The sequence below is a fragment of the Mustelus asterias genome, chromosome 4 (genome assembly GCF_964213995.1).
Source record: "Mustelus asterias chromosome 4, sMusAst1.hap1.1, whole genome shotgun sequence".
Taxonomy (NCBI): Eukaryota; Metazoa; Chordata; class Chondrichthyes; order Carcharhiniformes; family Triakidae; genus Mustelus; species Mustelus asterias.
In genome coordinates this window covers 96079570-96095598 of record NC_135804.1, presented here as the reverse complement: position 1 = coordinate 96095598, position 16029 = coordinate 96079570, and the positions used below count along the sequence as shown (strand labels likewise).

At 42.3% G+C, this 16029-nt stretch overlaps 1 protein-coding gene across 9 annotated transcripts in view; it reads left to right on the top strand.

Moving 5' to 3' along the window:
* The window catches only part of LOC144492865 (phosphatidylinositol-binding clathrin assembly protein), a 148644-nt gene that overhangs the window by 98110 nt on the left and 34505 nt on the right, over window positions 1-16029 (top strand). For 5 of the 9 annotated variants that reach the window (XM_078211400.1, XM_078211404.1, XM_078211399.1 and 2 more), the window contains one exon: window positions 3025-3165. The exons of the other annotated variants lie outside the window; for them this stretch is intronic. In XM_078211400.1, coding sequence (XP_078067526.1) covers window positions 3025-3165 — 141 coding nt within the window. The remainder of the gene's footprint in view (window positions 1-3024; window positions 3166-16029) is intronic. 9 annotated transcript variants of the gene reach the window in all.

Here is a 16029-nt window from a genome sequence, read left to right as displayed (position 1 = left end):
GGAATGCATTAGACTGTAGATCTATTAACTATTTGAAATACATTATTTTATGAAACAAAACCCAAATATCTACTTCCCAGACAGCATCATAACTTGTCATGAATTTTTCAGTTTTGTTACGCACTCCAAATATTCATGTTTAATACTGTGTATGATTGAACATTCACTAAATATGCAAATACATGAAGGGTCCAAGCAAGGAATTTGGGGTTTTTGGATAAGCATGCATATTTTTATTGAGCACTAAGAACCACTGATTCCTGCTATTCAACTCATTAAACGACAAACGTGATCTGCATCATTTTAGGTCTGGGGTTGGAGGTAAAATGAAGTAAGAAGGAGATGGATGTATGGTTATGTACTTGGAACCAAACTACCTCTAATGCCAACTACTTGGGAGTGAATTGGAGTCTTATGGAATTCAGTATATGTATTATGTTATAGAACCAAATCCATTGAACTCTTGAGCTTTGCACATTGATATGTACTACCGGTATCAAAGTCACCACATGATCTTCAATGTGCACAGTCCATTCATAACGATTCTAGCTATAATACTGAGGAAAGGTTTATGGGTTTCTGGGATAGTGGATGGCTACCTTGTTCAAAGGCACTCTGCTTGATTGAGGGATTTGCCTGAGAGTAAGGACCTTGCTGTCAAACACCCTTCCCCCACATTCTGCTTCAACTTTGAGATGTGTTGAAACACTGTTTAGTGTGTTTTATTTAATGGTGCTTTGGTGATGGCTTAATTGCATTTTGCATTGCATTTTTTCAGACTTCTGACACACAAAATAGTTTGATCTACATTGATGCCTAGTTTTTATCCATGATGTATAAATACGACCTGCAAAAATAAATATCTTTACATTTTTTAATCTTTAGTTTCATTTAAATTGTCAGTGCAAAACATTGTGCTCTCTGAATCTATTCCTGGAGGTTTATATTGCCAGACTACATTTTTGGTACCAAATGTTACTTCAATTACACAATTAAAAGTTTAAGGTTGCTTATAACCAACTCCCAAGTTTGAACTGACTTTTATTAAGTGCTTTAACGTTTTCTAATTTGGCCCAACCTGAATTTTATTTTAGTTAGCAGCCTAACATCTAGCTTCGATTCTGAGCATTCTTTTAGCCAAATTGCATTGTGCTATTAGAATATGTGTATACATGAAGAACATAATGAGCAGAATCAATCCCCAAGAGAGGACAATATTTACTTCTAATGCAGCTTTCATAAGACCATAAGACATAGGAGCGGAAGTAAGGCCATTCGGCCCATCGAGTCCACTCCACCATTCAATCATGGTTGATTTCAACTCCATTTACCCGCTCTCTCCCCATAGCCCTTAATTCCTCGAGAAATCAAGAATTTATCAATTTCTGTCTTGAAGACGCTCAACGTCTCGGCCTCCACAGCCCTCTGTGGCAATGAATTCCACAGACCCACCACTCTCTGGCTGAAGAAATTTCTCCTCATCTCTGTTCTAAAGTGACTCCCTTTTATTCTAAGGCTGTGCCCCCGCGTCCTAGTCTCCCCTGTTAATGGAAACAACTTCCCTACGTCCCTTTCCCTTTTGTCTCTATGCTGTTGATTGATTAGTTTTCTGTTTGGAGTCAAACTATTATTTACAGGAATGCTTTAACAGGGAAATAGTAGAAACTATTTCCTCCCTACATCTAACCACAGCTCTTAAAATGTTGGGGGTTTTTTTGCCATCCCCTCCCCTTGTGGTAATATATAAATGCAAGTTATGCAAGTGGTTCTTGAAAATGGTATATAGAATATGTTTCCTCCTTCCCTCCAAATTACCTCACCAACCCTCTTTCTTTCAAACTGATGGGCAGTTTTCCCAGACCCAAGATTGCTTATTATCACAATGTATTCGGACCATATTATTGGTTATTGCAACAAAAATCAGAAAAAATGCAAGATCAAAAAGGAAGTTGGAAAATTAACAAAACCATGAGTATCTAATTCATCCATTCTGGATCCTGAAGAGTTTTGCTTTCTCCACTTCCCTCTAAATTTGATCTTCTAGTGTTAAATTCTCTCTTTTCTCATCCTTGCTCTCATTTGGAGTGTAGATCTTCTGGTTAGGGGTAAGTGTCTTGTCATATTCTTGAACTGTTTCTGCATTTAAACTGGGTGAATGTCAACTAAAGTGCATACACTATAAACAGATTGAAGTATAAGTATCTGAAATACCTTTGAAGAACCATAGACCAGCATGGACCCCACTGCAGTACTTCAAAAGATTGAACTCTTCTACATACAGCTGTTAAATTACCACATTTAATATGATGACTGATGAATTTTAGCTGAACTTGAATGTCTCACCTGGTGTGAACTTTAGTAAATTGCTCTGTGGACAATTGGAGGCAGTTAGTGATTGAACAGCATGAATGATGGCGAGGAAGAAGCTTTTTTAATTGTTCACTTCACCTCAAACTATTGAAGATGTACTTGAAATGTGCTCAGGATAGCATATTTTGAAACTTTGTCAGTATTCAATTTTTGAACTGAATTAAAATTTAGTTGCAAAATTCCATGAAACCCATTGGTAATGTCTAACTAATGGAAAGTAATAAATATATGTGTAATTCAGGATAATGTAAGTTTTAAATTTGAGAATCAGAATTCCATGTGATGGTAAGTGGCGATTACTTTGCAATGTTGAAATTCTGTTTTGGTAAGATACAAGTTGAAAATGATATTCTTTAACATCCAGAAAAATGTATACTCAGTTTGGTTCCATTACAGCTATGTGCTTTAGATATCCAATGTTCTAGATCAAGGCAACCATCTTGATCCTGGATTAAGTGTGCGTATATATGATGGAAGATTAAGAATTCCATAGTTTTCAGGCCCAAGAGAATGATTTGCACAAGTCTTGTTGAAATTGGTGGTGTTGATAGGGATGTCCAGAAGGAGATGTTCCCTTTTTATTGTCCTTTGCTGTTTTATCACAATGTTGTTACAAATGGTTCCTCTCAATCTTTCTCTCTTTCTATCTATTAGACCCATTTTCTGCCTCTGATGGTTGCATTGACTCTGTCTGTCGTTTGGACCTATTTGACATGCAACCCGTTGAAGATGTAGTAAAAACCACAATCGCATCTAGTGCTGCTTCAAAGCAGACAGTGGCCCACCTTTTTGGCGGTAAATGGGATTCTCACACATTGTTTTGCTTAGTCCAATCTCAATGCAGGTTCTCATACACAGCCTATTGTTGACTTGATCAGATGAATTAATTTTTTTTTCAGCTGGGTGTTTAACCTCCATGAAAATTCATTGCCGAGTTTTAAGTTTCTAAAGTATGCTCCTGAGAAATCCACAAAGCAGATATTTCTATTATGGGCTCTAGACACAATCCCAGCAGGTTTCAAATGATCAGAGCTAAGACTTGGCCACTCCACCTGGAAATTTAACTAACCAAAACCACAATCCTACTGCAACTTATTCAACCAAAATACCCCATCAGTCACATCATTTACTTAGTGCTATCTGGATTCATGTGGAAAAACTTCCAGGTTCTGTAGCGAGCCAGATTGCCAGACATCATGGTGTGTGTGAGGGAAGTGGCCATGCACTTCTCAAAAGTGAACATTCTTCCACAGCTGAGAACATTCAGCAGCAGCAGCTCCATTGACGTTTTTGGAGTCTGACCTCTGAAGCATGTCTGCATGCTCAAGCAGCACAAAAGCATGAATGTGCCACCAAATGTTCCAGAACCATTCATCCCTTGAGCACAGATTAATGGGTCTTAGGGGGCTGCAGAACAATTGGACGACTGAGCAAGTTGTAGAATCCCCTTGCAATTCTCGCTCTCACGCTCTTGCGCTCCCTCTCTCTACAGGGAGCAGAGGAGGAGGCGAAGATAGCAGTGTAGGCACTGATTTGATTTATTATTGTCATATGTATTGATATACAGTGAAAAGTATTGTTTCTTGCGTGCTATACAGACAAAACATAATGTGCATCGAGAAGGAAAGGCAATGGTGCAGAATGTAGTGTTCCAGTCATAGCTAGAGTGTAGAGAAAGATCAACTTAATATAAGGTAGGTCCATTCAAAAGTCTGATGGCAGCAGGGAAGAAGTTGTTCTTGAGTCGGTTGGTACGTGACCTCAGACTTTTGTATCTTTTCTCAACAGAAGAAGGTGGAAGAGAGTATATCCAGTGTGTGTGGAGTCCTTGATTATGGTGGCTCCTTTTCCGAGGCGGCGGGAAGTGCAGATGGAGTCAATGGATGGGGGGGCTGGTTTGCGTGATGGATTAGGCTACGTTCACAACCCTTTGTAGTTTGTTGCGGTATTGGTTAGTGCAAGAGCCATACCAAGCTGTGATTCATCTGGAAAGGATGCTTTCTTTGCTGCATCTGTAAAAATTGGTGAGAGTCATAGAGCATTGTGGAGATGCAGAGATGATACTTTAACAGCATCTAACCCTTTGATAGCTTTCATCACATGTCCCCTTCAGGACCACACCATCACCAGACACAGATGCTGAAGAGATGTGGAGGCCAGCCTCAAAGGTGTTGAGAGCACTCAAGAGAAAATCATGGAAACTCTGATGCCTGCCAGTGACACTCTCTAGCAGCAGTGACCAGCCACATTAAGGTGCAAGCATCACTACTGTGTCGAGTGACTGTGAAACCAGACAACCCACTTTGCACTGCACAGGGAAGAGGCCCTGGATTAAGACATATGCCTTCATCTTGTGCAGGAACCAAGGTTTCACATCTGTGGCACAAACACTGCTCATCATAACAAGGAGCCATAGACGAGGAGATATTATTGGGGGTTTATTTACATGAACATTAGGTACAAGTGATTAACACCCGTGTCCATACTGTGCAGCTACGTCTTCTTTAATCATCTTAACTTTGCCGCTGCGACTTGCTCTTCTCACATCCAAGTGAAGGTGGAGCTAGCATCCTGACTTCTGTGCACTGTTACTTTGGGCATCCTCTCGAGCACCATTACCTGAACAGACCTGGCCTGCTTTGAATGTCCTACTATGGGGCAGGTACACCCACTTCAGCCTCTCGAGCTGGTGGGGTCACAGGAAGAGGGGATTTTGATAGGCCAGACATTCCAGGAATCACCAAGCGTGCCGAGTAGCTGGTCCTCCTCCCAATGGGTCTGAAGGGCCCTGGCTGACTCTTGAGAAGGAAAGCTGGAGTGAAATCTGCCACCCTGTACCCCTCTTGCATTGACACTTTTGGTGGCCAGTTATGGCTTCATTGAAGAAGTTCAGCTGGCGCAGCAATGCAGGACCAATGTCCTGAACCAAGGCCTCCATGGTGGCCACCATCCTGCTAGTGTTGACCTTGGGAGTGTTGGCATGATGCTGTGATCATCTCTGACTGAAGGCGGATCATCCCTTGCAATCTGAGGAGTGCAGCTGATCTCCATTCGTGGTATTCGCATGATTCTCTTTGTAGCTGCAACAACTGATTGAGTCTGGAGGCTCATCATCAGACTTGGACTCAGCAGATTCTTTGCCTCCAGTAGTCTTCCAAGTTCTGTCAACCTCTGATGTCCCTGCCTCCATCTGCTGTGGAACAGATTAGTGCTGTGATCATATTGTGGTCCTGAATCTGCTCTACGTCTAGGTACCACTTAGGCGTGTGTCACTGTGTCATCTGAGATGCTCTTGTCATTGGAACTTGGGCTTGAGGTTTCCTGAGGGTGTTGGTCCCATGGCAGTTGTTCCTAGGAGAGAAAATGGAGATCATTAGGGCAAAGAAGCCACGTTACACACACAACAGTGGACACAGAGTAGCATTGACGGAGGGATGATATGGTGTGGGATCTTGCATGGGTGCTTGCCACCAACCTTGCCATTGCTCCAGGAATGGTCCACGTCTACTCTAGCCAACTCTATAGCATGATTTTCGAAGGGACTGAGGACCTTCAAGTCCAGCACTCCATCCTGACTCTGGCACCTCTCCCGTTTTTTTTGTGCATAATTTTGACTTGAATTTAAAAAATAGATGGAGTGAATGTCAAATTAAATGAAAAGGATGTGATGTGTGTGTGCAAAGTGAAGCCATGGACAAGGTGAGGAGACAATCTCCAGAGGAGATGAGCCCAGATGGAGATGTGCAGCTGTATGTGAGTGATTGGTGTTATCCCTTGAGCTAGCGATTTTAGATGGTTGACAACCTTGGCGTGGATGAGATCATTTATCCTCTTTCTGCACTGGATGGCTGACCTCCTCTGTGCAGCACTGGCATTGACCACTGCTGCCACTGACTCCCAAGCTAGAGTGTTGAGATTGATGGACCTCCTGCAGCCAGAAGAGGGATAATGGGCATCACAACGGGCCTCCACAGCACCAAGAGGCATTCCAGGGACACATCGGCAGGCAGCTGAGTGATTAGCACTGCTCTGTCTCACCGGGTCAGGGACCCAGGTTCAATTCCGGCCTCGGGTGATTGTCTGTGTGGACTTCGCAAGTTCTCCCCGTGTCTGCATGGGTTTCCTCCGGGTGCTCCGGTTTCCTCCCATGCTCCAAAGATGTGTGGGTTAGGTTGATTGGTCTTGCCCCTTAGTGTCAGGGGGATTAGCAGGGTAAATACGTGGGGTTATGGGGATAGGGTCGAGGGATTGTTGTTGGTGCAGGCTCGATGGGCTGAATGACCACCTCCTGTACTATAGGGATTCTGTGATCACTGAATCTGGGTGCTGCACTCCTCGGCTTTTGGTGCCATGTCTTCACTGTAGCAGTCATAGTCTGGAAGCGTTAAGAACTGCTCGTGCAGCTGTGGTTTAAATATGGTAGTGTGGACCTGGAGTGAGGAAGTAACAGCATGGCAGGCAAATCTGAGACCTTTCTCCAGCGAGACGGCGTGTTTCCCATGCCTGCACAATTTGAGGTGGGAAGCATACAATACCACGCAAGAACCCACCATTGTGGCCAGCGGGATAAATGTTCAGTTTGCATGGCTACTGCTGCACTTAGTGCACGTCAGGGAAAATTCCACCCATAGTGTACTGCAGATCTGCCTCTGGGTATTGGATTACAAAGGCTCCTAGAGATGATTGATATTTCCAAACTTCCACTTATATTTATTTAATTTTGGTTCCATTTTGAGGGCTTCCTTTCTTCGGTGACCTGTTACTAGTTGGTCTTTACGTACCTGGTTGGTAACAGATGTCAGAAGCCACTAAAGAAAGGCATGGTGAGTCAACAACCTTGAGATCACAGCCTGAGCACACACTTTGCTTGTTAAAGGATTGTTTCAGCCTTCAAAGATGGAACGTTTCAGTTGCATTTACTTGCCTCTGATTCCCAAATATCATAAGTATTGAATCAAGAGTAAGGACATGTGTTCCTATATAAATATATATTGTGATAGACTCTTAATTTTGTATACTGAATTAAATCTTCTGCTTTTAATCTCATGCAGTGATAACTAACAAAAAGGGCCAGGATTTTGTGATAGGAATAATGGTGAGATTGTTTGTGCTCACTGTTAGTTAGGAATAAGTTGGACAGCAACTTTGACCACTTGTATATGTATGGTTAAATACACATCAGGAAGCTATTGTCTGATTTGATCTTCTCCAGGAGCCTCATTCTAACAGTATCACATTGAGCAATTCAGCATTCATGTATGTGAAAGACATTGCTCACTGAAGATGCCAGAAAAAGATAGGCTTTGCCCTAAGTGAATTTTTAAGTTTTCTAAGTCTCGATTGCTATCAAACAACCTCTCGTGCACTGAAAATTTACTTTTACAAGCATCAAATCTAATTTCTTATTTTATTCATTGGTGATCTTAAAAAAGGTGCATGATTTTATTTTACTTTGTCTTTTTCGTCCCCAACTCTCTCTGAATCCCATATTTCTTTAATTCTCTTTCTGTATTAAATATTCTAACTTACACTTTCTAGTTTAGACACTATCGCTCGGGCAAGTAAGGCATCTTTAATCTGGTTGAAGACAGATGCTATTGCTTGGCCTGTTCACTCACACCACAGATCCCCTGTAGCAGGTCCTGCACGAGACCCCTGTAGTGGGTTCACAAAATGTCTGTCGGCAACTGTGTAAGCATGCCATTCATTCACTGCTAACTGCAAAATCCAGACTATTACATATTTTACTATTTTAAAGAGATAGAGCTTCTATTTTGTCGAGTTCTGCACTTTCAGGCTGATGTCCATTGCTTTGAATAAAGGAAAATAAATACTGAATGCTACGAGCAGAAAGGGAAAATTGGGGAAGATTTGATTAATTGAAATTTTCTGTAGGGTTGAAAGAGAGAGGCTGGTTAAAAAAGCATTCAAGAATTTGAGTGTCTAGCAGATTAAGCATTAAGGTTTAAAATTAAATATAGTGATCGAGGCAGGCACCCATTGTAGAGATGGGGGGGGGGGGGGGGGGGGAAACGGACCTGATAACAGGCGGATGTGCACGAGGCAACTAATCTGAGTCCAGTAGTATATCACCGTTCAACATCTCTTCACTTGAGTCGGAAGTGTCAGCCAGGGTTAGGGGCCTGATGAAGTTTAGGTCTAGAGGCTGGCTAGTGTTTCGTTAGGGTGAAGCTGAAGAAAATTTGTTATTCATGTCTTGATGTATTGTCAGTTCACAAAAGTATAACAAGTATTGGATCAATGAAAGTGTCAGGGGTGGCACAGTGGTTAGCACTGCTGCCTCACAGCGCTAGCGTCCCAGGTTCAATTCCAGCCTCGGGTGACTGTGTGGAGTTTGCACATTCTCCCTGTGTCTGCATGGGTTTCCTCCGGGTGCTCTGGTTTTCTCCCACATTCCAAAGATGTGTGGATTAGGTTGATTGGCCATGCTAAATTGTGCCTTAGTGTCAGGGGGATTAGTAGGGTAAACATGTGGGGTTATGGGAATAGGGCCTGGGTGGGATTGTGGTCAGTGCAGACTCGATGGGCTGAATAGCCACCTTCTGCAGTGTAAGGATTCTATAATCTCATTGGTATTATCAATCAGGGTTTTGATTCTAGAGGAATATCACAGGAATACAGAAATGAAGTGGGCCAAAAATGCACCCCTTTGGTACATCAACAATAACTGTGGGGAGAAAGGGGTGAGAAACCTTTGCAAATCAATGTTTGCATTCCAAAAAGTATGAGCAGAACTAGGAGAGGATGACAACAACATCTTGTTTTTATATGATGCCTTTATAAATGTATGATGTGGAGATGCCGGTGTTGGACTAGGGTGGGCACAGTCAGAAGTCTCACAACACTAGGTTAAAGTCCAACAGGTTTATTTGGTATCACGAGCTTTCGGAGCGCAGTCCTTTTTTCAGGTGAGTGGAGAGTTAGGTTCACAAGCACAGAGTATATAGACAGAGACTCTATTCTCATTTATAAATATAATAAAACATCTGAGTGCTTTACATGAGGATTATAAAGCAAAATTTGACACCATGCAACAAATGATACAAAAGCTTAGTAAAAGATATAGGTTTTAAGGAGTGCCTTAAAGAAAGAAAGAGGTGAAAAGCTTGAAGAAGATAGTTCTGTGGTCGAGTCAGTTGAGGCATGATCACCATTGGTGGAGCAATTAATTAAAACTGGGAATGCTGAAGAGGGCAGAATTTGATAAGAACAGATATCTCAGAGGTATGGGACTGAAGGAAATCACAGAGATAGAGAGGGGCGAGGTCATGGGAGGGATTTGAAAACAAAGGTGAATTTTAAAATCAATGTGTTGCTTGACCAGGAACCAGTCTAGGTCAGCAAGCATGGGGTTGATGGGAACGAGACTTGGTACGATTAAGAACATGGGCAGTAGAGTTTTAAAGGTGGTTAAAATTACAGAGGGTGATGTTTGGGAGGCTGGCCAAGAGTGTGTTGGAATAGTTAAGTCTGGATATAACAAAGGCATAGATAAGGATTCAGTAATAGATTAGCTGACAGGGACAGAGTCAAGTGATGTAATGAGGGTGGAATTGGACAGTCTTGGTAATGGTACAGACTGTGGCCAAAAGCTCATCTCTCAAGTCAGATGTGACAGGTTATGAACAGTCTCAAGCAGTTACCAAAGAGAGGAATCAAGATGATGAGCAATGATATACTGAGTTAGTGGTGAGAACCAATGACGATGTCTTTCTCTATTTATAACAGTGATGTTACAGAGATCAACTGCAGAGTTGAGACGTTGACTCAAATGGAATGCTTAGCACTGTTGAAGTTGAGAATAAAAGATAGGCACAGATTATTGTGATCCTAGAGCTTTAATTCGGGTGGAAGTGAAAAGTGGATGTTCCGGGGTAAAAATGGGAGGAAATGTGGTTTTGAAGCAATGAACAACTGCAGAACTTTGACAAGAAAAGGAAGATTGACAATAGGGTGATAATTGGAGAGCTTGGAAGATTTAAAGTAAAACTTTTTGAGAGTAATATTAGGAGTAGGAATGACATTTTAAAAAGCTAGGTATCAAAGGTTAGAGAATGAGGATGCTGAAAAACATGAAACTGAAGGAATGAAATTTACGTTTCAGATGTTTGGAAGGGAGAAAAATGGTGGAATAGCTTATGAGCTTCGTGGAAGAAAGGAGTGGATTGAGAAGGGAAGATGTAGTAGGAGTAAGTGAGGGCCCAGTTAGCTGGAAACCAGAAAGAAAGCTAGAGTTTGAGACAAAGGCAGAGGGGGCAGCAGCATTTTTGTTTCTCTTGAATTTCTAAAAATGGGCCAGTTTCTCTCATTTTAGAGTGCATGAGGAGGAAGGTGTTGAGAAACAAAAAGATAGATTTAAGGGATTTATATTTGGATGGGTAAAACACTGGAATAAGATATAGCTGTAGGTATATTTAATTTAAGATTTCTGTGCCTGGAAGGGAGTTGTTGACAGATTTGTCGTTGAAAAAATGTTTCGCCATTGAGTTCCTGTTGAAATCCAACGCGACCTGCCCCAGCAACAAGTTTTTAGAAATCAGAGAGAAAAGGTGGAGCTGGAGCACCCTGTGTTCCTAAGTGTGGCAGATGTTTTTTGTGGGGGCTGTGAAGGAGCTGGGGGTGGGGGAAGGTCTCTCAATTCTGCTCAAGGTTGAAAAAGGCTGTAAGAATGGAGAAAACACAAGCCAGCTAAACAGGCTCAGTGAATGATGACTAAAAAATAGTCTTCAGAATACTAAAGCTGAGTGACTTGAATAAGGTATGCTCCAGAAGAATCGAGAAAGAGAAACAAGAGCTTTGAGTTAAAGAAGCGATTCTATTTGACCAAACTTATAGGGCCAGATTTTGCCATCGCGTTGCGTCTGCTTTCGGGTGCGAAAACTTGGTAAAGTCGGGCATGTGGCGAGTGGCGTGATCCGCGCCAGCCTCCACGCCGGTTCCTCCTTTATCAAGGCCCAAAAATGGCCGTGATCGGGACCGTGCCCAAAACGGGCACGACGGCCATTTAAATGAATTTGCATGCATTTACATTGACTTAATGGGCTGCACGTCCAACCTTACTGGCACTTCCCCCTTTACTGCCACATTCGCCCATCCAGAATTGGCGCGAAACAGACATGCTGGACAAAAGTCTGATTTGGGCCCTCCAGTTAGTGAAGACGTAAGTGCCTAGCGTCTGACGGCTCTCTGCTTGAGATTGGTTTTGGGGGTAAGGTGTTCCGTTGCCACTCTACCTGAGATCAGTGGGGGGGCGGTCCGATGCCAGTCTGCCTGAGATCAGTGAGAGGGGGGTCCGCTACCACTCTGCTTATGATCAGTGGGGGGGGGGGGGGGGGGGGAGGGGCCTGCGATTGGCCTGGGTGGCAGGGGGGTGGGGGGGGGATAAGGGGGTCAGTAATGTTGTGGGGGTTGGGCAATATCTGTGGGGGCCAGGAGGGATGTGGCAGGGAGCAGCATTCTATCTTTTTTCTTCTGTGCATGCACAGTGGGAGGCACCGATCAGAGCTGCAAGGGTTCAGACACGTTAAGCCCCACCCACAGGCTTGTGCAGCACGATTTGGAATCGCTGATATTTTTGCAGGCAGAGTGCGTTTGGGATGCCTGAGAACGGGTCTAAGTCGGATCTGAAACACTCCCAATTTCAAGTCCGTCCAGCACTTAGAATCAAAATGGTAAAATAGGGCCCATAGTTTGGGCTGCAGCTCTGCAGAAAGAAGAGACATGTACAGACAATTCTGAGAGCTCTGCCCAAAAGCTCTCTGAAAGCTTCAAAATTGTTAACACACTTTATAGCATGTATATTTATAGTTGCTAACTGTATTTAAAGTGGTGTCTACGTCTGTAAGTGGAATGTTGCCTATTTGCAACTGAAACAGGGATAAGCTAAAAAAGAAAAGTGCTTCCTTTGATGTTTAAATATTCTCTAGCTGTTAATAGTTAAGCTGCATCATTTGTTAGTTGTATTTAAAATGTGTTTTAAATACAATTTGTTTTACTATAAAAGAACCCTAATTTGTCAGCAGAATAATTGCTGGAAGGATGTATCCCATCCTCATATTTATATCAAAATAGAAAAATTGTTGGGGTCAATGGCTTCCTAATGTAATTTGGTATTCTAGTCCAGCACCCAAACAAAGGACAACTAATTAAGTCATTTGTGGTGAAAGTGAGAAGTTTGGAGTTGTTCTGCTGTGGAGTATAGTGAGTCATTTTGCCAAAGGAGGGTGAAAGTAAGTCAGTTTAATATTCACCTTAATAAAAATTACATAGTTCTCTAATATTTGAGTAAGGCTTTGTCCTTTCAAGAAAGTTACTGTGACAGTTCTGTATTTTTGCACATGAGAATGATGTGCATTCACTTTGATATTTAGTTAAGCTTGTGATAGGTGTGTCCTTTCTAAATATGCATCTTCAAACCCTGAGTAAAGGGCCATAAAATCTAAATTTGAACCGGCTGAGCTAAATCCAGCAGTCCTCTGTATTTTAATTTTGTCTCGAAATGCCACCTTTATTTCATCTAAGGATTTGTCCTGTTTGAGGCATAAAACGTAACTGTCAAATCAGATTTAAAATCCACTGTATTGATTCTCTGAAAGTAATTTCAAAGATCAAAGGTAATGTTGAATTAGTGCAGTCCAAAATGAAACAAATTAAAATGGAGGCTTATGGTGATTCCAACCTAAGCTTGTGTCGGCTCTATGCTGAAGTACTATTGCGCTTTTGTAGGACGAGCATCAGTGCAAGAAACCTGTTTGAAGCTTGACCAAAAGTGCCGATATTCAATAGCACTGTTTCATGTGTGTGCGCATACACTTAGTGGCTCTTCAGCAGGTCATATAGTCTGTAGAACAATTAATGTTTGGGTTTTCTTCAATGCCCCAATTTACCTCCCTCTTTCTACCTTCCAAAACTTGAATATCTCAGGCTTGGTGTTAAATTTGTTTGAGTGAAGAAAAATGAAGGAGAGCTATTATTTTGTAAAACTGCGATCACACTTCTATTTAATTCAAGGTTGTTTTGTTAAGCATTCCAATTTGATTAATGTAATGTCCAAATTTGTACACCACCAGTGCATTCTGAATTAATTTCTGATTTTTGAACTTTTGAATCCAAAGGGAAGTCTGATGCAAGAAATTGTGTGCCGCTTTCAGAATAGGGTTCAGCCACTGAGTCTATATGGGTAGAACTGAGAAATAAGAAGGGGGCAATCACTTTGATAGGGTTGTACTATAGGCCCCCAAATAGTCGGCGGGAAATTGAGGAGCAAATATGTAAGGAGATTACAGATAGCTCCAAGAAAAATAGGGTGGTAATAGGGGATTTTAACTTTCCCAACATTGATTGGGACAGCCATAGTATTAGAGGGTTGGATGGAGAGAAATTTGTTGTGTGTTTAGGAGGAATTTCTCATTCAGTATGTGGATGGCCCGACTATAAAGGGGACAAAACTTGACCACCTCTTGGGAAATAAGGAAGGGCAGGTGACGGAAGTGTTAGCGAGGGATCACTTTGGGACCAGTGACCATAATTCTATTAGTTTTAAGATAGCTATGGAGAATGATAGGTCTGGCCCAAAAGTTAAAATTCTAAATTGGGGCAAGGCCAATTTTGATGGTATCAGGCAGGAACTTTCAAAAGTTAATTGGGGGAGTCTGTGGGAAGGCAAAGGGACGTCTGCTAAGTGGGAGGTTTTCAAAAGTGTGTTAACCAGGGTTCGGGGTAAGCACATTCCTCTTAGAGTGAAAGGCAAGGCTGGCAGAAGTAGGGAACTCTGGATGACTCGGGATATTGAGGCCCTGGTCACAAAGAAAAAGGAGCACATGACATAGGCAGCTGGGATCAAGTGAATCCCTTGAAGAGTATAGGAGTAGTGTTAAGAGAGAAATCAGGAGGGCAAAAAGGGGACACAAGATTGTTTTGGCAGATAAGGCAAAGGAGAATCCAAAGAGCTTCTACAAATACATGAAGGGCAAAAGAGTAACAAGGGCAGAGAGTAGGGCCTCTTGAGGATCAACAAGGTCATCTATCTGCAGATCCACAAGAGATGGATGAGATCCTAAATGAATATTTCTCATCAGTATTTACTGTTGAGAAAAGCATGGATGTTAGAGAACTTGGGGAAATAAATAGTGATGTCTTGAGGAGTGTTCACATTACAGAGAAAGAGGTGCTGGAAGTCTTAAAGCGCATCAAGGTAGATAAATCCCTGGGACCTGATGAAGTGTATCCCAGGACATTATGGGAGGCTAAGGAGGAAATTGCAGGTCCCCTAGCCGAGATATTTGAATCATCGATAGTCACAGGTAAGGTCCCTGAAGATTGGAGGGTGGCAAATGTTGTGCCTTTGTTTAAAAAGGACTACAGGGAAAAGTCTGGGAACTACAGGCCAGGCTCACATCTGAGGTGGGTAAGTTGTTGGAAGGTATTTTGAGGGACAGGATCTACAGGCATTTAGAGACGCAAGGACTGATTAGGAACAGTCAGCATAGAACATAGAACATTACAGCGCAGTACAGGCCCTTCGGCCCTCGATGTTGCGCCGACCAGTGGTACCAATCTAAAGCCCCTCTAATCTACACTATTCCAATATCATCCATATGTTTATCCAATAACCACTTGAACGCTCTCAACGGCTTTGAGTGGAAAATCATGTCTCTCAAATTTGATTGTGTTTTTTGAAGGGGTAACCAAGAAGGTAGATGAGGGGTAGTGCAGTTGATGTTGTCTACATGGACTTTAGCAAGGCCTTTGACAAGTTACCGCATCGTAGGTTGTTGCATAAGGTTAAATCTCACGAGATCCAAGATGAGGTATCTAAATGGCTACAAAATTGGCTTCTTAACAGAAGCCAGAGGGTGGTTGTAGGGAGTTGTTTTTCAAACTGGAGGCCTGTGACCAGCGGTGTGCCTCAGGGATCAGTGCTGGGTCCACTGTTATTTGTCATTTATATTAATGATTCGGATGAGAATATAGGAGGCATGGTTAGTAAGTTTGCAGATGACACTAAGATTGGTGGCATAGTGGACAGTGAAGAAAGTTATCTCCAATTGCAACGGGATCTTGATCAATTGGGCCAGTGGGCTGACCAATGGCAGATGGAGTTTAATTTAGACAAATGCGAGGTGATGCATTTTGGTAGATTGAACCAGGGCAGTACTTACTCAGTTAATGGTAGGGCGTTGGGGAGAGTTACAGAACAAAGAGATCTAGGGGTACATGTTCATAGCTCCTTGAAAGTGGAGTCACGGGTGGACAGAGTGGTGAAGAAGGCATTCAGCATGTTTGGTTTTATTGGTCAGAACATTGAATACAGGAGTGGGAATGTCTTGTTGAAGTTGTACAAGACATTGGTAAGGCCACACTTGGAATACTGTGTACAGTTCTGGTCACCCTATTATAGAAAGGATATGATTAAACTAAAAAAAAGTGCAGAAAAGATTTACTAGGATGCTACCGGGGCTTGATGGTTTGAGTTATAAGGAGAGGCTGGATAGACTGGGACTTTTTTCTCTGGAGCGTAGAAGGCTGAGGGATGATCTTATAGAGGTCTATAAAATAATGAGGGGTATAGATCAGCTAGATAGTCAATATCTTTTCCCAAAGGTGGGGAAGTCTAAAACTCGAGGGCATAGGTTTAAG